This window comes from Caloenas nicobarica, chromosome 15, assembly GCF_036013445.1.
Source record: "Caloenas nicobarica isolate bCalNic1 chromosome 15, bCalNic1.hap1, whole genome shotgun sequence".
Classification (NCBI taxonomy): Eukaryota; Metazoa; Chordata; class Aves; order Columbiformes; family Columbidae; genus Caloenas; species Caloenas nicobarica.
Genome location: NC_088259.1, coordinates 2,363,922 through 2,386,242, shown reverse-complemented (window position 1 = coordinate 2,386,242; position 22,321 = coordinate 2,363,922). Strand labels below are relative to the sequence as shown.

Sequence of the window (22,321 nt, the reverse complement as noted above, 5' to 3'; positions counted from 1 at the left end):
GAGGAATTAACCTCGAAAACAAAACCTCTGACATCATGCCTGTGTTTCTTTCTGGTTAAATTATTGCACAGTGAACTGTTTGCAATTTATGATGTATTATTCTCTTAACCCATGTGCTTTGCAGATGACTCTTTCCCCTCTGTCACGGTTTTGATCCGTGGGACATCTGGAAGATTTGCATGGGCCCAGCAACTCTGTCTTTTACCAAGAGGAGCTAAAGCAAATCAAAAGGTCTCTATCAAAGCCTGTAAAGAAATCTTTAACTTAGAGATGTTCAGCAGAAATCCCACTAACGTGAGACAGCCCCACAGAGCTGGTGGTTATACATTAAGGCTGAGCCACGGGGCCGTTAGCTGTAGGTAATGTGACACATCTCTGGTGACTCTTTATGACTTCTGATTAATATTAAATACAGGCTGTGAAAGTGCTGTTGTCTTCTAGACTTGTTTAAGGGGAGGGGGCATTCTCCTTTTTTTCTGAAAGCATCTTCTGAGGTGAAGGGGCAATGGACGGTGCATTTAATGAGTCGGCACAAGTGGTGATGCTGATTTTAGGATGTCAGGCAAAGCCCTTGCAGCAGAGGGAGCGCAGTCTGGAGGTGCACAGTGAGATGCTGCAGAGGGAACAGCGATTCAAGCTAGAAAGCCCAACGTTGCAAAGAAGGCTGTAAACCTGCTGTGAAAAAAAAGGGTTATCTAAGTGAGCTCTGGAATGGCTCTGGAGAGGAATAGCGGAGGAGAAATACCCTCATCTCATTTTATAGTAAAATCTCTTATAGCAGTTGTCTAGTGGAGCATGTCCTTGTGTTATCGACATTTCTGTCTGTGAACTTCTGCAAATCTTTGAACTCTTCATATGCCCCTCAGTAAAATAAAGGAAATAATTATGTGGCTGCAGTGAGGGCCTGTGAATCTCAGCTGTGGTGTTCCCGGCTGGATGAAGTGGTCTCTGGGCAGCCTTGGGAGCCGTGCTGAGCGGTGCTGGGCCGTTCCCTCGACACCCTCAGCACAAGTGCGGTACCTCCATGCCAAGGACAAGCCTCGTCCTGGCTGCTGACCTCCTGACCAATTTTAAGGCAACTTCTCCAACTTAAAAGCGTTCTATAACTTTAACAGTTTTGCCCTTTTGAAGCATAATTGTTAGTAAATACATTTATAAAGCAGCACTCAAGATGTAATTAAAGGTCTTGCTCGGTTGGACCTTACGCACCTGCAAACCTGCACCTAGATCTTTTGTTGCTTTCATCGTAACTTCAACTGTTGAATTATGTACTAACAATTTAGAACATAATGTAGTAACAGCATCAAAATTACATTACAATACATTACATGAGCCCTTCCGCGGGTTCATCTCGCTCCTGACCCGCAGCATCGCTGCTGTTCTGTTCCAGGACTTCTCACCTTGGCTTCTTGTGATCATTGTAGTCAGCAGGGTTAAATGGAGGCTTCTCAAACACTTGGTAGCTGTTGCTCAGTACAGTTAGAATGGGCAGAAAATAAGATGTAGCTGTGTAAGCTTGCCATTGAATTGCGATTTTGCAGCTGCCTAGAGGTTGGATGGTGAGCAGGGTTCATATGTTCAGGAGTGCAGCCACCAAAATGGGCAGAACCATGTCTCTCTTAAAATTTACAGCCACATTTGTAATACAAGTCTGTTAGTTCAAAGTACTTAGTGAACGTTTTTTAATGATACTTCTCACTGATGGATTAGCGTACTTCTGGTGGTGAAGGGGGAGGGAATGTTTTCAATCTGTTATTGTCTAGTGGCATGATGCCTTGAATTTAAAAATGATCCCCCTTTTTTGTCAGACTTTTGTGCCAGAACCTCGACCAGCTCCTAAAAATGACGTTGGACTGAAATATAGTGTGAAGCATCGCCCTTTTCCTGAAGAAGTGGACAAGATCCCGTTTGTGAAAGCTGACTTGAGCATTCCTGATTTACATGAAATTGTGAATGAGGAAGTAAGTAACTATTAGTCTCCGACTGAATTTTGTTCTTGGGGTTTTTGTCAGTTCATGAATCATACACTAATGTCTTACTGTAAATAATTTTACTGTTTAGCTTTACTAGTTTCATATTAATGGAATAATAACCTCTGCAGACTAATGAAATCTGTGCACTTCTCCAGGAAGAGGACAATGCCTTGGATGTGTTTGATGGGAGGTGCTGCTCAACATGTTTTATCAGAGATCCTGGTGTTGCTAGGAAGCAATGACTTGCATTTTGTTGCTGCTTCTGGGGAAATGGAAGGGTTTTTTTGAGACCTTCTGGGGAGGACAGGGGTTCGTGTCTCAAAAATATTTTAAAGTTTCACAGTGCCGAATGTGGTTTATTTTCTGTTCACTTAAAAGGGAGAAGCTGTAGCTGATACTGGATACACAAATTGGCGGTAGCTCTCCCATGCAGACGGGGTGTTCAGACATTCACTCTGTAACATTGCAAGGCCTTGTTGACGATGCTTTAGCAAACCTCCCCGTGGTGGAGGTGCAGCTGCTGCTGCGTGTGTGACTTACAGCTTCCCTAAACATTGGAGTTGTTCTCGTAGCGTTTCTTGGTGGAATCGGCATTTCACGCAATGTTTTTCCAGCTCGAAGAGCGACACGAGAAGCTGAGGAATGGCATGGCCCAGCAGATCCTTTTTGAGACCTCCATAGATCAGAAGAGTGAAGAGGAGTGGCGGAAGAAGAGCTTTCCTGACCCGATCACGGAGTGTAAGCCCCCGCCGCCGGCACAGGAGTTCCAGACAGCACGCCTCTTCCTCTCTCACTTCGGGTTTCTCTCGCTAGAGGCATTGAAGGTGACCCGATACTTCTTAGTGTTGTGCAAATGCCCTCAGTACTCACATGGTCTGACCTGGCAAAAGAAGAAAACTACGTTTTGTTAGTGGAAGATCTCCTGTGTAATTCCAGCTACTGTTAAGCTGTAGTCTAATCAAATGAAGGGCTGGATTTCACTCTTGAGGATTGAGAGCAAGGTTGTGAAAGGCCATGCCTGGAGCTGAACGTGCTCTGAATAGGTGGCTGTGTCTTTATTTTTGCAGTGGGTACATGAGCTGTCACATTCACATGTTCATACTTGAAATCATTCCTGCAACTTAATTAGGTTTTGGGTGCTACTTTAAGAGTTTCTGAAATGTGACTGCCTTAGAAGTTTTGCTCCAGCTATGATTGTGCTGAAGTGGTTTAATCATATATAAACACTCAGGAGTAGCCACTGGTTGTACTTTTTAAAGTTAAAATAACAACAGTTTATAGAGGTGATCCGTATTCTTAATTTGAAATATGACATTTTACCTGTGGATTCTCCCTTCTATTTGTTGCATTTCCTTCCAGAAAACCATCAACAAAGACAATGGAGCTTTTGCAAAAAATTATGTCTAAAAAGGACTTAATATTTTATATATCATTGGTATATAAGTTAGTATGAAACTACACATGTAACTCTGTATAGTTGTGATATTTTGAAAGTAGCTGCTGCTTTCGTTGTGGTAGCTAGCACTCCTTTTAAGCAAAATGTCGTGTCTGTTTTGCTGGCAAAATACCATTTTTACTTAATGAGGAGAGGAGAATGCAACAAATTGTCAAACTGTTATGCTCACTGTTACTCTTTTACAGTAATAGGGTTATATTGCATCAGGAATTTGTGTATGATTTTGCTCTTGGGACAAAAGGGAAATTGTCTTTTTATAATTTAATGGATTATTATTGAAGCTACAAAGACCTTTTCAGTTAGGAAAGACGTTTAAGCTGTTGAACTCTGTGTATTGCATAGGAACCTGCTAACAGTCGTCTACCTCCTCACCTGATTGTACTTGACTCTGCTCTTCCTGGGTTTTTTGATGACCTTGGCTACTTGGATTTACTACCGTGTCGTCCTTTTGATACTGTGTTCATTTTCTACATGAAGGCAGGCCAGAAAACAAGCCAGGAGGTAAGTGCAAGTGTAGGGTGCCAACTAGCCTGTACTGTCTTATGTCGAGTAATCCCCACATGAATAAAGCATCATTGCTAATGAGTGGAGTGTCAGAACCGGGGGGCCTGGGCTTTGTGTTTATTTCAGTGTGAGCTGTAACAAGTTACTGCAAACTCTTTTCTGTAGGTTGAAGTACATTACCCACATTTAGGATTTTTATCACATCTTTTTAATATATATTTTTATAGAGTATATATTAAAGATATATTTAAAATATTAATAGTATTTTTGTTATCTGTTCTGTCCTTATTGTTCTTATTTGTAGGGTTCAAAGATTCATACCAGAAATGCATTTCAGATTTGTTGGCTGAGCTTGCAGGGAAGGTTGCAGTTCGTACCAGGAATGTGCAATGTCCAGGTCATTTGGTTTGATTCTAATGTTAAACACATGTTATAGGAACTTGCAGAAAGCAAGTAAGAAAGTGTTATCGCTTTGATACTGCTTACATTCAAATGCAGTTAGGTTAATCAGGTTAATTTGTGCAAATCTAAATCATGACTTCTTTAGACTGTGACCTAGAAGGAAACTCAGTAAGACAGCTTACGGGCTTGTTAGAAAAGGTTGTTTCTATGGTACCTTCTCCTCATTCCATTCACAATTCTCATAGCGAAGAGTAGAAGTGTAGCTTCCATAATAAATTATTGTGCCATCTCCTTGTGTCACTGTGAACATACAGTCGACAGAACACTGCAGCGCCTTCTGCTTCTGCGTGGAATACACTAATTCTTGAAACTGGGATCGTTCTGTTTGACGCTTCAAGTTGCCATTCAGAGTAGCTGGTACACAGTCTGTCCATCTCCAAAGTTGGCTGCAAAACAAGATACACAAATTTGCCTTCCAGCTGAGATGTGCCCTCACTGAGCCAGCAGAATGCTTTTTTTCCTATCTGATGCTCATATGCTCTTATGGATTTAGACAGCTGAGATTACTTAGTCCTGCAGAACTTGCTTGCCTTTGGAAACCCAATTAGCATGGGTTTTGCCATGTAGATTTAATAAAATCTTTTAGCCTTTCAGCTCGTGTCTCTATGGACCTGAGCTGAGGGAGATACTGATACTGCTCCTACCTGTGGAAAGACTGGTGGCTCATTTCTGTCCTGTTTGGTTTTCAATATTGACGAGAGAGAGGAGACGAAAGCCCGGCTGTGACGGGCTCTGCTCTGCGCAGGGCTGGCTGCCAGCGCTGACTCGGCCGTGTCTGTGTGTGCCGGTTCACGCCACATCAGCTCACAGAGGTCACCCACTCCTGTCCCAGGGAGAGGTGACAGCTGCTTTATCTGGTGCTGCACAGCCCACAATAGTGACGTCTGGCCTGCTGGGGATTGCATTAGGCCCACGTATTTTCTGTGGTCACATCCTTTTGAGAAGGGTCTCATGGCGTTTATTTATGTAGGGTAATGAAACTGCCCGAACACTTTTTGCATCATTATACTTCACATCATTAAATGTCCTTTGAAAATACCCCTTTGTCCTTGTTTTACTATAAATTCTTATTTTGAACGGCCTCAGCTATAAAACCATATAGTTGTATAAAGTCTGAGCTTGCCTATTTTCTGAAATTGTCTTCTGAACTACACTTGATTCATTCTGAAGCACAGCTATGACTTCTGCGTGCTCCGTAATGAGAATAATAGTAATATTGTACGTGGCATTAGGATGGGTTGCCAGGACCACGTGGATATGAGGAGCCTCCTGTCTGGCAGCTTTTCCTTCCAGCACCTGTCGCTGCAGTTTCTGCCCGGCTGGAGCCTGCGTCCCAGTGTCCTGCCCCGCACAAACCGAAACTGAAGACGCTCCTGCCACAAAACAAATTCTCTCGTGGTCCAGAGAGGAGGGATGCGTTACACAGCATTGGCTGTTCCACGAATCCCAGTGGTTCTGCTAGACCAAATCACAAACCATCCATGTCACCTTCGTGCCATTTGGTGAAGGTCTCAGCTTGGCCACGATGGGATAAAAATTGCCTTTGGATGTGGAAACATTCCAGATCTTTACAAGTAGGATGAAGGTTCAAAGTGAACAGTGCAGTGTGACATCTGATTAAAGTGCATGCTCAATTCTGCTGGAAATGGTTTTGCAAAATCTGTTTTGTAATTTAATATGTCGTGAGGCCTGACTTCTAAATCACTGCATGTCGTGTACAGGTGAATAGCGATAAAATACCTTTCTCCTAAAACTTCATCCCAGTTTAGTAGTGAAAATTGCCTGTACAATTCTCATTTTACATTTGGTGCTAATGCAGATTCTGCACTGAATAGTTCTGTGTTTTATCCCTGATGAGAGGATAAATCTAGTTTTTAATTTCTAGCAGTTTGATAACTATTTTACAGGCCTGTGCAACGATAGCAGAAAGACAAGTTGATTGAATAGGACAGTGCCAAGCAGAATGGGAGGATGCAGAGCAGCAGGGAGGAGTGTCCGTGTAGAAAGTCTGGGGTTCCAGGCTTGTTGACGAGCTATATTTGGGCAAAAACCTGTTGGTGACACAAAATTTTGATTTTTAAAAAAGTGGGGAGGAAGAGAGCTGCTTCCTGGAGTCTCCTGTACCTACCAGGGTGCTGCTGGTTGTTTCAGATCCTGAAGAACATGGAGTCTTCCAGAATTGTCCAGCCACACTTCCTGGAGTTCCTGCTGTCTCTGGGCTGGTCGGTTGACGTGGGGAAGCACCCTGGGTGGACTGGCCACGTCTCGACGAGCTGGTCGATCAATAGCTGCGGTGACGAAGAGGGACCTGAACAAGGTAAGACACAGGAAATGGTGTAATATTCAATTTAAATGTTTAGCTCCTTTAGGAGACAATTAATTTAAAATTTCTTGCTCCTGGTTACCTTTCTGAGCATTGGCTTGGGGTTTTTTTTGGATAAATGCCAATGTTTACTATAAAGGAGTGTGTAAATATTAAGCTTCAAGTCAAAGTGAGCAAAACTAATGTCTTTGTGTTGTCGGGAGGAAGTAGCCTCAGCAAGAAGCCTCTGTGCTACATTTTTATCAGACTTGGTGCTCTTTAATATATTATCCAAAACCGGTATTGAGGTGCAAATGGGTACAGATCGTGCTGCATATTGGCAAATAGACTTAAAATACTGTGTGATTTTTAGTGTCCTGTAAGCAGATGAAATGAGATGTTGACTAATAAGTGAACCTTGTGCTCATGCTTGGTGGGAAGTAATGAAAACAAGCTGCTGTTTGTAGGTCACGGTGGTTGGAGCCCACACACACTCTTCTGTCCTGCTTAATTTACTCTGCTTTTTTCTGCTAGAGCAACTCCTCCTCCGGGCTTGTCATACCCCGCGCTCTCCCCATTCTGTCAACCAAAATGATCCTCAGGGCAGAGAATGCTGCCCCAGGGCGCTGAACTGGAGCTCGGCTTCGTTTCTGCCTTGAACAAATTAATCGGATTACCTGAGATTCTGGGTTCAGTGCGGTGCATGGTCACTGCTGCAAGGGTCAGACCTTTTCTTGGTGGTCTTCAGAGCCTCAGCCTCTGCTGTGGGCACACAAAGGCGTTGGACAGGCCGGTCCAGCTTGTTCAGAGTCTCTGATGTGGTGTTTGCATCGGGTGCAGCACCGTTCCTGCTGCAGTTGCTGAAGCAGCAGTCTTGCTCTTACCCTTCACTGTGCTTTAGAAATGCTCTTCAGTGTGGCCAGCTGAAGGCTATGTTCATTCGTAGAATAAAACTTGAAATGCTGGGAAGAGGTGAAGAGAACAGAGGCAAGGCTTTCTCTGAACAAGTTATGAACTGGCCAGGTCTTGGTTTGGTTTTCCTTTGAGGACAGGGTCAGACGGTGCGTCACTCGGAGCAGAGCCCTCTCCCTTCCCGGGCTGTGCCCGTGCGGCTGTGTGGAAGGCCATGCTCTGAGTTAGTGAAGTACCTTGTTTGAGTGTGGGCTTTTGAGCTTGGATTTTTTTTCAGCCATTTGGATTAGATTGTAGACCACCAAATAGTTGAATTAATTCAGCAAGTGGGGGGAAGAAGGAACAGAAGCATTCAGGGATGGGGGGGCTACTTCTAATCTGGTTCTGCTGTTGGAAAAATCCATGAGTGCAGTTGTAGCTTTAGCAAGCAACGGCTAAAAACCTGAAATTGTAGATTTGAAGTAGACTTGGACCAGCTGGTGGAGATTGCTTGCTTTGCTTTTTCCTCTAATCTTTGCTATGACTAAAGCTATTTATTTTGTTAAATGTATTTTCTCCTTGTGGACGGCTCTGATGATTAAAAACCTATTCAGGAGTCTGGTGTCCTGGCTGGTACCAGCACTGATGTGGCCAGCAGGCCCGGGGCAGCGACCGTCCCTGTGCTGGGCACTGGGGAGGCCAAACCTCGAACCCTGGGGGCAGTTCTGGGCCCCTCACGCCAAGAAAGGCCTTGAGGTGCTGGAGCGAGTTGAGAGAAGGGAACGGAGCTGGTGAGGGGCTGGAGCACAAGTGTGATGGGAGCGGCTGAGGGAGCTGGGGGTTCAGCTGGAGAACAGGAGCTGAGGGGAGACCTTCTGATCTCTGACCTGCCTGAAAGGAGCTTGGAGCCAGGGGGGGTCGGGCTCTGCTCCCCAGGAACAAGCGCCAGGACCAGAGGAAACGGCCTCAAGTTGCGCCAGGGGAGGTTGAGGTTGGATCTGGAGAACAATTTCTTCCCCAAAGGGCTGTGGGGCATTGGAACAGGCTGCCCAGGGCAGTGCTGGAGTCACCATCCCTGGAGGGGTTGGACAGATGGAGATGAGGTTCTCAGGGACAGGGGTTAGAGGTGGACTTGGCACTGTTGGGTTAATGGTTGGACTCAGTCTTAAAGGTCTTTTCCAACCCAAATAACTCGATGATTCTAGAATAGCTTTCAGCGAGACATGATGAAGATAAATTCAGAGGCATATGCTTTGGTTTTGTTCACCTGCACACCCCCAAAAGCGAAGAAGTTCTTAAACAATTGGGTTCAGGTTGTGGTGCTGCTCCCTGAGAGCGGTGGGCTGAGGATGCAGGAACGCTCCCTGGGTGGTGGCGCACGGCTCGGGGGCTCCTGTGTGCTGAATTTCACTGCTCCGTTGGTTTTGCTGAGGCAGCTATCCCAGGATCCCTTCTGTAAACTGGATCAGAGAAATAATTTGGCTTAAAGTCCTTGCTTGTGTTTCTGACGGTGGTATGGGGAAGGACAAGTGTGTGTGTGGGGACGGGGGTGTTCGTAGTTTACTTACAGCATTGCTGCACCAAATAATTGTTTTTTCTCTGCACTGTGAAGGCCTGATGTACTGGCCAGCTGTGACGAGGGAATAAATGGGGGTGAGAATGAGGCACTTTGGGTTTGATTCAAAAAGCCTTTTTCTAACTCTCCTTGGCAGAAGAAAATTCATAGAGGAGAGTCTGTAGAAACTGGCTTGAAGGCCAGAATAGAACCAGACTGAAATGTTAGAATCCTCTGGATATTGATGACTCACTGAATGAAGTCTGCTAGAGGGAATGTTTAGAAATAGCTACTAGATGAATTCTTGTGACAGACGTGCTTACTAGACTACTCAATCTGAGGGAAATAGGGTGTGCAGTACAATGGAAATATGTTCAAAATAAATCTTCTCCCAAGCCAAAATGCCGTTTCCTTCCAGATATCAAAAAAGTTTATCTGAGAATGGTTGTTAGCCATGAGATTTGACTGTGAAATCATCTGATTTTAAAATGAGATTTGTGTGATTTCTTTTCATTGATTGCAGCCTGTGTATGGAAGTCTTCCCCTGAGGCAGCGTGTAAAGGGGTAGAGCTTCCTTTTGACTAAACTTTCCTTTTATGTCCATTTCAGATGATCTAATTATTTCAGAAGATGTCGGGGCAAGTATCTTCAATGGGCAGAAGAAGGTGTTGTATTATGCGGATGCCCTGACAGAAATAGCTTTTGTTGTCCCATCACCAGTGGAGTCCCTAAGTAAGATCACTTTGTACAAGCTGTTTACAAAAACCAAAACAACTTTTTTTCTTTTTTGTTAGAGAGCTTTTTCAGAAGCAGAACCTAAATAAGCTAACTAGTTGTGTGTTTAGCGAGACCCTTGTCAGAAAGCTACTGATGTTTAAATTACAACATGCTAGTCCTTAGACTCCTTCCTAAGGTGGTATCTGTCCTGTGCCCCCTTTTTCTCAGTCTAAGTGTCAGTATCTGTCTGGGTTTGCACAGCAGTGTTGCTGTTACCCTGAGCATGTTAGGTTGGACGTGTGGCTCACCATTTTTTTTTTTTTTCCTTTTCCACCTTGACAAGGTGCTCCTGCAGCACATGGAGCAGCACGTCCACAGCTGCTGTGTGGGTGAGCAGCATCTTTCACGACATCTTTTGCCCACTAAAACCAGTGTGCAAAAGTTCCCTGGAATAAAAGGGCTGTGAGGAAATGATGGCTGTAGGAAGGAGGAGACTGCGTTCTGTAGGGAATGGATGGGACACTCTGAATCCATATCCAGTCTGTTTCTGGGATAACTGGCAGTTCCACTGCTGAATCCTCTTCCTGCTTTTGAGTACTATATGGACTTGGCCGTAGATCTCTGTATGTTCAGTTTCAAAACCCTTACAACCTTTTTTACTTTGAAAACCTTACATATGGTGACAGCTTAAGATTTTAGCAGAAGACAAAACCCACCTTTCTGCTTCTGGCTTACAGCTGATTCACTGGAAAGCAACGTCTCTGACCAAGAAAGCGACTCCAACATGGATCTACTGCCAGGAATACTGAAGCAACAGTCTCTGACACTTGAACTCTTCCCCAACCATGCAGACAATCTTAATCCCTCCCAGCGGGTAAGGCAAAACTTGTGTTGAAAAATGGCGTTGATAGCGTATGATTTGGTTTCCTAGCATTTGGAGCTTCTTGTTCCTAGCCATTAATCTCTTTAACATCTGCTTTGGTCCTGCCTGAATTCACACCGGCAGTGGGAGTTGGCTAGATTACATTAATTAAGCAAAAAACTTAAAAATGCTAAGTAGTAATAGTCTGCTTACTGAAATCTTGAAGTGCATGCAGGAAAAAGTATATGCAGTATTTACAAAGTAATTCAGACTTAAATCTGTGCTTGGAAATTTAGGATGGGTAGACACTGGTTCCACTTTTCATACCTACCCAGTTTGAAATAGTGTGTGTCAGTTGTGCCTGAAGTATTGGATGTGGAGTTGCTTTTGTATGGTAGCAAAGCAGAAAACCATGAACTGTTGTCACCATTAGCAAAGGATTTACAGCTGCTTATTTCTTGTATAGAGTTCACTTCCAAATGTGTATTTAGATACTGATTTAAGATCTTTGAGAACATTAAGAAAAACTTGAACTATTTTTTTAAAGATTGGGTACGTTAATTTTAGGTGGAATATAAATATTGTGGAGACCAAGATTCCTGTTTCTCAGTGGGTAGTTCCACTGTAGCTGCCCCATCTCAATAGCTAGCAGAGGTTGTACCTGTCTGAGATCTGAAAGACTGAGGAGCAGCTGTGGAAATGCTTGTTTGATGCATTACTGCACTCATGACGTTTGCAAATGCTACTCTTGTGTTCAAAACAGCTCAGTCCTACATCCAGATCCAAGAGGGTGCCTCAGGGCCGGACCATTCCACCGATGGGACCTGAAACCAAAGTGTATGTGGTCTGGGTGGAACGTTATGATGATATAGGTGCGTAAAAGTTTTCATTGTTCACTAAAGTAACGATAGGGCAGGAACCAGAGGAAGAACTCTGTTCCATTCCTCTGTAAAATGTGAGATCCTTATTGATGTCTGTAACCAATGCTTTGAAGAGTCTGAAACAGTTCTTTGATATTCAAGGGGTGGTGCATGGGGTGTACATGAATCGGTGGCAGGTAGGTCTGGGGGTTATTTTAGTTCTGGCAGTACATGTGAAATGCCATCATGTGCCACCTCCTTAAGCTTAACACACAAGGCCAAGTGTGCACCCCTGGTTTTGAGCTGCCATCTCCTCAGAGTGGATCTGTTGTTCTTTCAAATAAATGACTTCTGACACCTGCTGCTTCTCTGCTGAAGGGACCGTCATCCTACTTGATTTGATGGAACCTTTGAAACTCTTTTGTGTTCTCTCTTGCGGGAGGGCTCGTTTCTCCTGTCCCCGGGGTGCCCGTTTCATGCTCTGCAGTCCGGGTTCCTTTCTGCGCCTTTGTCCAGGCTGGGTCCTGCTCCTCATGCGACTTCATGTTTCGTAGTTTGGTGTTTCCTCTCTGACGCTGGGTCCTGGCTGACCTGAGAGGCCCAGCTTTGCCACCCGGTAGCAGCCATGGCATGGACAGTGGTGCCAGCTGGCTGCTGGGCTTGAGGAGCCCTTTGTCCCCGAGAGCTTCTCGTGTGCTGGTTCCAAGCCATGGCCTGGCATTAGCACTGTGCAGAGTCTCTAACGCTGACCAGGAACCGATACTTCATTCTACCTTTGATTTCTAATCCTGGTTCCCAGTCTGGCAGTAAGGGTGGACCTTAATTAAGCCTTTAGCTCTTCCCAGAGAAGAGCAACCGCCAGAATGGGGGCAATCAAGAGGAAGCTTCTCATGAAGTGTAAATTCTCAGGAAGACCACCTTGTCCAAAGCACATCCCTCAGAGCTTCACTGGGATCAGGAGGTGGATGTGAACTTCTGCAGCATCATTTCTGTGTCTGACATTGGCCCAGAGGGTGTTCCTGAGCTCCAGGAGCCCCTCGGCCGCTTTAGTTACCAAACTGGTGTCCCTTACCCATTTCTTTCATGGGTGGTAGCTAAAGGCAGCTCACTGTGGAGGCAACAACTGTGCTACACATGCATGTTTCTGCTTGGCTGCTTCTTTCAGCAGCCAGAGGAATCTCCTGGAGCTCTGGCCTTGAAGCTAAAGAGATGCGTTTGTGAGCCTCATTGAGCATGGCAGTTGGGTTTGGGGGTGGGTGGCTCTTGAAAGTGGCTCCTAGGCCAGAGGCTTTGCCTTATGCTCCTTGTGTTCTTGGCTTTTGCCTTATGCTTCTGGAACATCTTTGAATCTGGACAGTGGAAAAGCTGTCACTTTGCGGTCCAGGCTATCGCCCTGTCCAGCTGCGTGCCCTCCAGGTACTTCCCTGGTGCTCCGTGCTCTCTGCCAGCTCCAGCTTTTGTGTGCTCTTGGCATCCCAGCTCCGATGGCAAAGGGTGTTTATGGGCCCTATACTCTTTCTGTTGGAAGAGGTGTTGGCAGTGTCCTGCTGTCTGAACTGTGCTTTTGTGAATGACTCTCAACATCTCGGTTTCTGCCCCTGAACGAGGCCATGGGAAGTGTCACATCCCCTTCCAGGGCTCTAAGTTCTTCTCCTCCTGCACTTTCATTATCCAGTCACTTGTTACCAAGCACGTGGCAGCAGAGTTGTAGTTTATGCTGAGGATCTACCCAGCCCGGATTTGAGGAATGATACCATGTTTGGTGGAGCAGGGCTCAGGTGAACATCGATGTGAGTGGTGGTATCGTTTGACATTCCCAGCACTGCTCTTGGGGCTGGTTACAGGTGGATAGCCAAGATGCTTGTGGAATAATAATTTGAAAGCTCTTTTTGTGATTGAAGCACTTCACCTCCTTCCTGCTTTCACTGTTCCTCTGGAGATTTTGACTTTTGGGATTGAGAGAATTGGGGTCTGGGACATGTTACCTCATCTGTAGGGTGCAGGATGGCTGAGGTGTCTGTGCACTCCATGGATGCTTAAGCTTAAAAACACTTTGTATCACTAGCAGTGCCAGAACATCCATGGTGTAAATGCTTGAGGACTGCATGGTTTTGACTGATAAATAACTTTTCTTTGTACCAAAACAAACAAACAAAAAAAGGAACCCCAGAAACTGGGTTAGATAAACTTTATTCAGTGCATCCTCTTCTTACAGAAAACTTTCCCCTCCCTGATCTGGTGTCTGAGACTAGCACTGGTGTGGAAACTACAGCCAATAGTAGCACTTCCCTAAGGTAAGGCTGCTCTTATTTTAATTATTTTTCTTGGTTCTCGTGGACAGCAGTTTAGGCTGCACTTCAGAAGTCAGGACTGAGATTATTTGCATTCTTCAGCTTTCACAGGCAATGCTGAAAACTCCAGGCAGTCGCATTCAAGGCAGATGAGCTTCCTCAGTAGATTTTTTTTTTTTAGTTGAAAAAATTGAAGAGTTTTTCACATCACTGCAGTTTAAACATAAATTAAAGAACAGAAAATGTAATTTTTATCTGGAGTCTGTGATTAGCCTCCCTCCTGATTTGCCCCCGTGTGAGGTGGTTAATGCTGCGTGCATGTTGGGAGGTGACAGATCATAGAAACAGCCGTTGACATAACCCTTCCAACGTCCAGAGGATGCACACAGGAGCCCCTCTAGTTTAGCCACAAGACATTTTTTAATATTCTTTTAACACTCTAAGTGGTCATTTTTCACCTATATATTAATTGAAACAGCGCTATAAAACTGATCTAACAGTTGTGTTTTTTCCCTTAAGATCTACCATTCCTGAGAAGGAAGTTCCTGTGATTTTCATCCATCCGTTACACACTGGCTTATTCAGAATAAAACTACAGGGAGCAACTGGGAAATTCAACATGGTTATCCCACTGGTGGATGGAATGATAGTCAGTCGGCGAGCTCTTGGTAAGCTAAAGATTTTTAGGAACATTCATGCTTTGATTTTTTTAGTAGTAATAATAATGTATCTGCAAAATACATGGTCTGGAATCTTTCCTTGGAAGAAGTATTGGGCATGGCAGAACAAAATATAATAAAAAGATGCTTTTTGCAGCTCCAGTGGTAGCAGGAACAGCAGAGGGAGCAGGTGGTCAGCACAGAGCACAGCACAGCAGGGTCCATTGCAATGGTGGTAGGAAGGGCTGGAACTTGTAATGGTGGAAGAAAAAGGTAAATGCCTGTTAATTTAGATAAATCATTTAGATAAGAGAAATCAGAAATGTGACCCTAATATTTAGCTTTGAGAACCAAGGTGCTGGTGCTAGGTGCCTGCCAGAGGGTACTGCTGAATTTTTGGACTGCGCTGGCATGTGGCGTTTGTTCCTTCTGTTTTAGAAGCTGAAGAGCAATTAAAAGCCACAGCAACTGAGGATTTTCTACTGTGTTCAATCAAAATACTTAACCTACTATGCAGGCATGTGTTAACAGGGGTCTGTGTGTGCTCTCTGCCCGTTCCTGTGCTCCTGGATGGATTAATGGGTCTGTCTGGGTATGTGTGCTGCCGTCGCTTCGGGAGCTGGAAATCTCACTCCAGTGAGAGCAACTCACAAGACAGAGCTGATGTTCATTTATTCGCTTTGGATGCTTGTACATAACCATAAAACTGACATTGTAGGGGTCTGTTGGGGGTGACTTTCCAGTTCTGGTTTTTGCACGTGTGATTCAGTGGTGGGGAAACTGAATCCGGACTGGGCCTTTAGGTAACATTTGTGAATTCAGGTGATGACAATGGCTTGCAGGAAAAATGGATCAGGTGTGTTTTCCTAGAGTTAGGCTTGGTTTTCAGCTGCATCAGGACTATTAATATAATGAACTTTGTCTCGTCTCTAAGTTCTGCAGATGTGGTTTATGTGCAGGCAGGAATCAAGTCCTCGAAATGAGGAAGACGCTGTTCCTGTAAGAAAGTGCTTGTGAAACAGCAAAGGGGTTAACAGACCCTTCATTAGAGGCATATGAATTTTGTTTCGGAATAGAATGGGATAAAGTCCACTGCCAGCTTTGACCAAACGTTACGGGTTTGGTTCGCCATGTCCCCGTCCCAGCAGTGTGAGCTGCAGCGGTGACACCAGCGCTGGAACAGCCAAGGGAGGAGAAACTTGTTTCCAGCTGCAACCCACCACGTCTCCCCTCATCCCCTGTTCCAAGGGAAGGCTCTGCAGTTCCTGCTGGAAGCAGCACGGGTGGCTGCTGTGTTCACCCGTGGCGGCCGCGGGGCCCACGCGGGTTGTGCGTGTCCCGCAGCGTGGCCGGGCTGCAGCGCTGCGGCTCTTGGACCAGCTGCCTGGGGTTCCTGCCCTCGTGCTCCTGCGGGTGCTGTTGCAGGCAGCTGCTCGGCTCTGGCAAAGCACAGAAATCTTCCTGCTCTTCCAGCTTTAGGGGACCAGTGACATAGTCCCTTTCTTACTCATTTTTCACAGTAAAATGTCCTTACGGGCCTGGGGACCGTAATTATGTTATCAACTACTCGCTGAGAGAAGTGCTTGACTTGGTGGTGTTGAGCATCTCCCCTGGGTTTCTAGATGGGACAGAGCCCAAAATTGTCTTTAGCTGTGAAGCCAGCTAAGGGGTGCAAGCCTGAATTTATTTAAACTTGGTTCAAATGTGATTTCTTTTTCAGGTTTTTTAGTGAGGCAGACGGTAATAAATATCTGTCGGAGAAAGAGGCTGGAAAGTGATTCATACAACCCCCCACATGTCCGCCGAAAACAGAAAATAGCAGACATTGTCAATAAATACCGGAACAGGCAGCTGGAGCCAGAATTTTATACCTCGCTTTTCCAGGAGGTTGGGCTCAAGAACTGCAACCCCTAGGTCATTATCCTTCCAGGACAATTAGATCAGAGCTTGGTGGCTACAGTAATGAAAACAGTTAAATAACAACAACAAATTTCCTCAGCCCTCTGGAATTCAGGAAATCACATTCTAGCACAAGTCAGCAGATACCGTGTGGGAGGAATGAGAAATAAATCCAAAACATTGCAGCTGGGATATTGACTTAATTCACCTACCCTCGCAAGATGACTTAATTCCAGGCTTCCTGGATGCTAGCAGCGTAATCTCTTCACCCAATCATCTATTCCAGGCTAATTAGGAACTGTAAGTGTCTCATTCTGAGAGAGGAAAACAATCAAAACAAAGGCATCTCTGCATACAAGGATGGAAAACAAAATACAAACAAACCTGCCTTCAGACATCATGCTATGTGTGGAAGGAGAAGGGAGCAGGATCTCTCCTGTCTGTTTCAGGGCACTAACCATCCGCGCAAGACCTCAGAAGACATTTCCAGGCCCCCTTCAGAGCTCAACAGAAGATCCTTCACTGTTTGGAACCAGTTTGTGTACCAAAAACAAGAAGAGGAAAATTGCTTGGAAACATCAGGCCGTGAAATTCCTAGCCAAGATGCTGTATTTTCCCGTTCCCTGCGTGGCTGGGAGTGAGTCCATCTGTGTACGAGATTTCTGTCACGCTGACAACAAACAATACCTGAAATTACCTGACTTTCTGACATAAGTTGTTACTAGATCAGCGCTCTCGGTTATATGAAAACAAGGTTATGACTTTCAGGTCTGTTGCAAAATGTCACATTTAATTTTAGTAGCTTGATTATTTTAAAAAATTTTATGTGACTATTAATTTATTTTGAAGTGTCTGTGTCACCTACTCACCGTTTCCATAAAAAGCATAAACATCACTTGCTTTCCTTCCATTGGATTGAAATCTGAGATTCTGGGGCTGCCTCTTGCCTGATATTTATAGCATAAGCAGTTTTTGCAGCTTCTACAACACTTTTCAGAAGCTCCCGTTAAACAGAATAAAACCACTCAAAAAGCAAAGTCAAGAATTCTTCTTTTTCCCCATTAACTTTGCCATTCCATGAAAGCCCTTTTGGAGTTATAAGTTTAAATTGGTTTGAACCTGCTGTGCTTTCTCATGCTCAGCAGTGGTGGTTCCTGTTCGCCCAGCTCAGGAGTCTTTCATATTCAGATTGGGGATTTCATGTGTTCAGGACTTGAAGGATGTGCTGGGAAAAGACGTTTACAACTGCAAATTCAATATTGGGAATGTAAAAGCTGCAGCAGGCGCTGGCAGGTTCCAGGTGCCGGTGCAGCCGGCCTCGTGTTGCAGTGATGAACCAGCAGCAGTGAGCGGGTAACGTCAGCGTGAGCGTCAGCAGGGACTTGGGGAGCTCCGCATGTTGTTCCAGAAGTGGTTTTATCAGCTTTTTAACATGTGTTGCAGTAATACCTGACAGTCATTTAATTCTGGTAGTTCAGAGTTACTTTTTGCAACAGTTCTGACCTGAAACAGTCTTGTTTCATTACAGCTTACCTGCCAAGGACATACCCTGCTCCTGTCTTTTCATGTGGTTTTTCACAGAGAGTTAATGGAAACACAGGCCCCTAAAAATACACGTGAAAGGACTTTCCGGATGTCAACCGAAGGGGTTTTAGGTGACAAGTGCTTGTTGCAGGGGACAAGCACACTCGCCTCCCAGCTCATGAGCTCTGGATTTTGATCCAGATGAATCACAAGTGGAAAAACAAAGCCACATGAAGCAAACGGCGGCAGCGGTGAGCGCGGCGTTGGGCCGGGCTGCGGACAGCAAGAACCGTGAAGGGAGCGTGGGACAGCAAAACTCCTCTGCCCAACTCAGCTTAACGCACGGACACTAAATTTACCCACATTTTGTATGTACCTATTGGATCTAATCAATGGCCAAACACACTTTAGTCCACTGATTTAAAAGGCATGACCGATGCATGTGCAACAAATAAACATCCTGAGCAATCCAACGTCTGCACATCTTCAATAACGTAACACAACCCACGTACCGTAGCTAAGCGTATGTTATCTGCAAAGTCATTGGTTTATATAGCAGCGAGCTGCAAAAGATACTTCTTTCGGGCATTCAGGTATAGTCAGTGTGCGTTTGGGGAAACCCTGGATATTTTCTGTGAAGTCCAAGATGGCCAAAGGGACGGCCTGTGCTTGGCTGGAGATGAGTCTGGGGTCCATTTCCATGTTCACGATCATGGATGTGACACCCACTTGAGCAGTAACAACCCTGAAAGCAACACGACTTCTCAGGGGTCTGGAAAGACAGTGACTTTGGGGCACGTTGGTGCTGCTGATCCCACTGCGGAGCAGCAGGTGTTTGTAATGGGTTGTTTGATTTGTAAACGAGCCGGTTAGCCCGTTACATGCTCGTGTATGACCCGGCCATAAGCGCTGGCGTTTGCTATCTGGAAAGGTGAACCTTGGAGAAAGTCACAGTTTAGTATAGAAATGTCGCGGTTACAGCAACGTGCTGCCATCCCACTTGGTTCGGATGCCGGTGGCAGCAGCGAGTGCCCCTGGCAGCCCCGTGTCCCTCCCTCGTGCACGGAGAGGCCTCTCACTTTGTCCTAAAATGTAAAACGCCAATTTGGGAATGAAATCCTTGTCCTGTCGAAGCCAGCGGCCAAACTCTGATGGCTTCCGCTAGTCCAGGGTACAGCCTTGAGGTTTTTCCCCCAAAAGCGTTAGAGCAAATGAGAGTTACTTCAGTTGTGATGGCAAGGACGCGTTAGACCGGAATCCAGAGTTTTTTCCATCGCAAGCTGCCGCGTTGAGCTTCCAGCTTGGCAGCTGGCGTGGGTTTGCGTTCTGTTCGTTGAGGTGACGAGTATCGGCCGCTTCGTGCGGCGCGCGGGTCTGGACTCCGCTGGTGACGGTGCTGCAAAAGCCGAGCTGCAAATGTCACATAATCAGTAAACAGGGACTTTCTTTTCGTAAGAGCTTTCTGTTTGGGTTCTTAGTTGTGCTCCGCTGCTGCCCCGGCCGGGGCCCCGTGGGTCGGGCTCCCCGTGGGTCCGGCTCCCCATGGCGGGTGCAATTCCCTCCCGTGAGGTCCTGCATGCCCAGAAAGACCAGAAAACTAAATTTCAATCCAACAGACAAATTCAATGTGATTTAATGATTGCATAATTGAGTGATGTCTTTGAAGGCAAACACAGACCTTTTCCACATGGATTTTAGCAGGAGCAATTAGAAATGAGAATGCCAGATGTCACATGCTTCAAATCATACACAATTTGTATGAATTTCTGTATGTTGCCAAGACATGGTCTTTTTGTTCTTATTGTATTTTTCTGTAAATATTCCTGGCGCTAAGTTGTAAAGTAAAGGCAAAATGTAAATATGAAGATGTGAACTATGTTCCCTTGTCTCGAGTACTTTATCTCTTATTTGTTTAGGGAAGGCACACAAAGGCTTGTTTGTATTTATGCCAATTCTTTGTCCAGGAGAAACACATCAAATATTGAATGTAACACAGTTAGTCCAATAAATTTTAAAGATTCTTATCTAGTAACTTCGCTGTTGTCAGTTTTTAATGTTTTCCAATGCGTTTGGTTGAAAGTGTCAGCCAATAGAGAGATTTCCCAGGGAAATGGCAGACGGTGATTTGCAATTGCGCACCCTCTGCTGCGCGGCAGCTGCGGCCGCGCTCCAGCCGATGTGCGAGGAAACCGCGTTGCACCTCGATGGTGCGTGAGAACAGCAACGCAGCTGTTGAAGGGAGACCTGGTGCTCCTGCACCACCAGTGTTCTCCCGGGGCTCGGGGAGCTGGTTCCTGCCCGGGGCGCGGGTGCCCCCGCGGTGCAGCCGGCGCTGCCGACAGCTGCCAGCGGGACGGCGGAGCTGCCGCGGTAAAGCCACAGGGTTAAAACGCAGCAGAATCCTGCGGGTGTTAGCGACAGCTCTTATTTCTGTGCAGAGGGTAAAGAATTTGACTTCTCTCTTAGGTGAGGAGGAGAGCTGGGCAGCAGCACAGGAGAGTCCCATGTCCTGCAAAGGCGAATTGGGGAAGGTTCAGGAAAGCCGCGGCGGGGCTGGGTTTGTCGGTGCCCTCCGGCCAGCGAGCCGAACCAGCCCCGGCCCCCCGAGCTCCACACGGGTTCCCTGCTCAGGGCTGCGGTGTCTGGTCCGGCAGGACCTTGTCCGTGTGTCTCGGTGCTTTGGCGCTGGCTGCGGGTACCCAGTGGTATCCTGTGTCTCCGCGGCATTTCACAGCAGCTCTCGACCCTTTCCTGAGCTGTCCACACGTCAGCTGGAAAAAAAAACCACTGAACTGACCGTTCAAAAAACCTCAAATAGAGCAAAGCAAATGTTGGTTTTCCTGCCAGTTCCCTCTTCAATAACTTGAGCAGGTGCCTTCTGCTCCTGGCCTTGTTGCTTCCAGGGAAGATTGGGACAGGTCCCACACTGATCTCTGAAGAATCACCAAAATTCGCAAGTTAAATCTCCCTGCAGCCCAAAAGTGCAGGGCCAGTAGCAGAGAGGGTTTGCTGGGGTTGGTTTCGGAGGCCTAATGCTTTCTTCTTCCCCACAAAGGAGGCAGAAGGCACTGGACAGTGGGCCATCCCTTTCCCCAGGGGCTGGGACACCTCGGCTGTCCTGGCCATGTGTCCTGCCCAGGGGGAGCTCCCAGCAGGAACCGGCGCTGGTGGGGGGCTGAGGACACCCTCCCAGCCCAGGGTCCCTCGGAGGAGGGCTGTTGAGGGGGGACCAGCCTCTTTTGGGAGAGTGGAGAGCTCAAGGGTCTTGGCGTGAGCAGAGCCCCCGGGGTTGTGCGGCTGTGTGGTGGTGACCAGACCAGCTGTGAACCAGCCCAGGAGCTCAGAGGCACCTCCAGCGGCTCCTCCGCCACCGGCTGCCTCGGGGCGCGAGAGCCCGCCTGGGAGCAGCACTCGCAGCCCTGTGGGTGCCCATGTTTTTATTAAAGCTCCTCCCAGGCACCAAAGAGAGTCACGAAACCGCTGTAATATACCAGGGCATCATTCTTGAGGCACCTGCAGGTGATTGCTGTAAAAACAGGAGTAACAAATCCAGGGACGGAGGCAGGAGCGGCTGCGATGTGGAGCAGCCCAGGGACAGTCAGTCTCACCCTCTGCCGTGGCCAGAAATTAGAATTAAATTTCCAATTTGCTGCTGATTGAGGGGAGCTGCTCCATGCGGTGCACAGCAGCCAGCAGCACCCCGTAGATGTCCCCCGCACTCACAGATGTCCCCCGCACTCACAGATGTCCCCCGCACTCACAGATGTCCCCCAGCCCGTGTCCTGCCCAGCCTGGGTGAGCGGAGGGCCCGGGAGGTTTGCCACGGGGGGGTGCAGAAGAGACGTCTCGTCCCCAGTGCCCTTCGCCCTCCTCTTCATCAGCTCAGCTCCTATAAATTTGCTGAGCAGAAGCAGGAGAAACTCTGCATGCCGATGCCCAAAACACCCATTTTTCTTGCCGCAGCATGGCTAATTTTGACAACAAATTGAGCCAAATTGCATTACAAATAATTTTCCAGGGCGAAATGTAATTTAGTTACTGCTTTAAGCTGAGAAAATATTATTTGGCTGCTGGCAGTGAACAAGTGTGTGTCAGGAGGGGGCGAGAGGCTGAAGGTGGAGCTGGGCTGAGCCGTGGCTGCGGGCGTCCTCCAGCGCACCCGCCTCGGCGGTGGGTGCCGACAGGGTGTCCCTGGGCTGTGGGTGCTGATGGGGTGTCCCCAGGCCACGCCGATGCCGATGGGGTGTCCCCGGGCTGCGCTGGTGCTGCCAGAGCATCCCCGGCCCAGGTTGGTGCCACTGCAGTGTCCCGGGCCACATCAGTGCTGCTGGGATTACCCTGGGCTGGGCCGGTGGCACTGGGGTGT

At 46.7% G+C, this 22,321-nt stretch overlaps 1 protein-coding gene across 4 annotated transcripts in view; it reads left to right on the top strand.

The window, feature by feature from the left end:
• The window catches only part of RALGAPB (Ral GTPase activating protein non-catalytic subunit beta), a 68,786-nt gene extending 48,833 nt beyond the window's left edge, over window positions 1–19,953 (top strand). For all 4 annotated transcript variants that reach the window (XM_065645674.1, XM_065645673.1, XM_065645672.1 and 1 more), the window contains 11 exons: window positions 125–231; window positions 1,809–1,961; window positions 2,588–2,797; window positions 3,772–3,930; window positions 6,547–6,712; window positions 9,753–9,875; window positions 10,598–10,734; window positions 11,486–11,594; window positions 13,798–13,876; window positions 14,393–14,541; window positions 16,253–19,953. In XM_065645674.1, coding sequence (XP_065501746.1) covers window positions 125–231; window positions 1,809–1,961; window positions 2,588–2,797; window positions 3,772–3,930; window positions 6,547–6,712; window positions 9,753–9,875; window positions 10,598–10,734; window positions 11,486–11,594; window positions 13,798–13,876; window positions 14,393–14,541; window positions 16,253–16,446 — 1,586 coding nt within the window. In that variant the 3' untranslated portion in view covers window positions 16,447–19,953. The remainder of the gene's footprint in view (window positions 1–124; window positions 232–1,808; window positions 1,962–2,587; window positions 2,798–3,771; window positions 3,931–6,546; window positions 6,713–9,752; window positions 9,876–10,597; window positions 10,735–11,485; window positions 11,595–13,797; window positions 13,877–14,392; window positions 14,542–16,252) is intronic.
• Window positions 19,954–22,321: the final 2,368 nt, after the last annotated feature.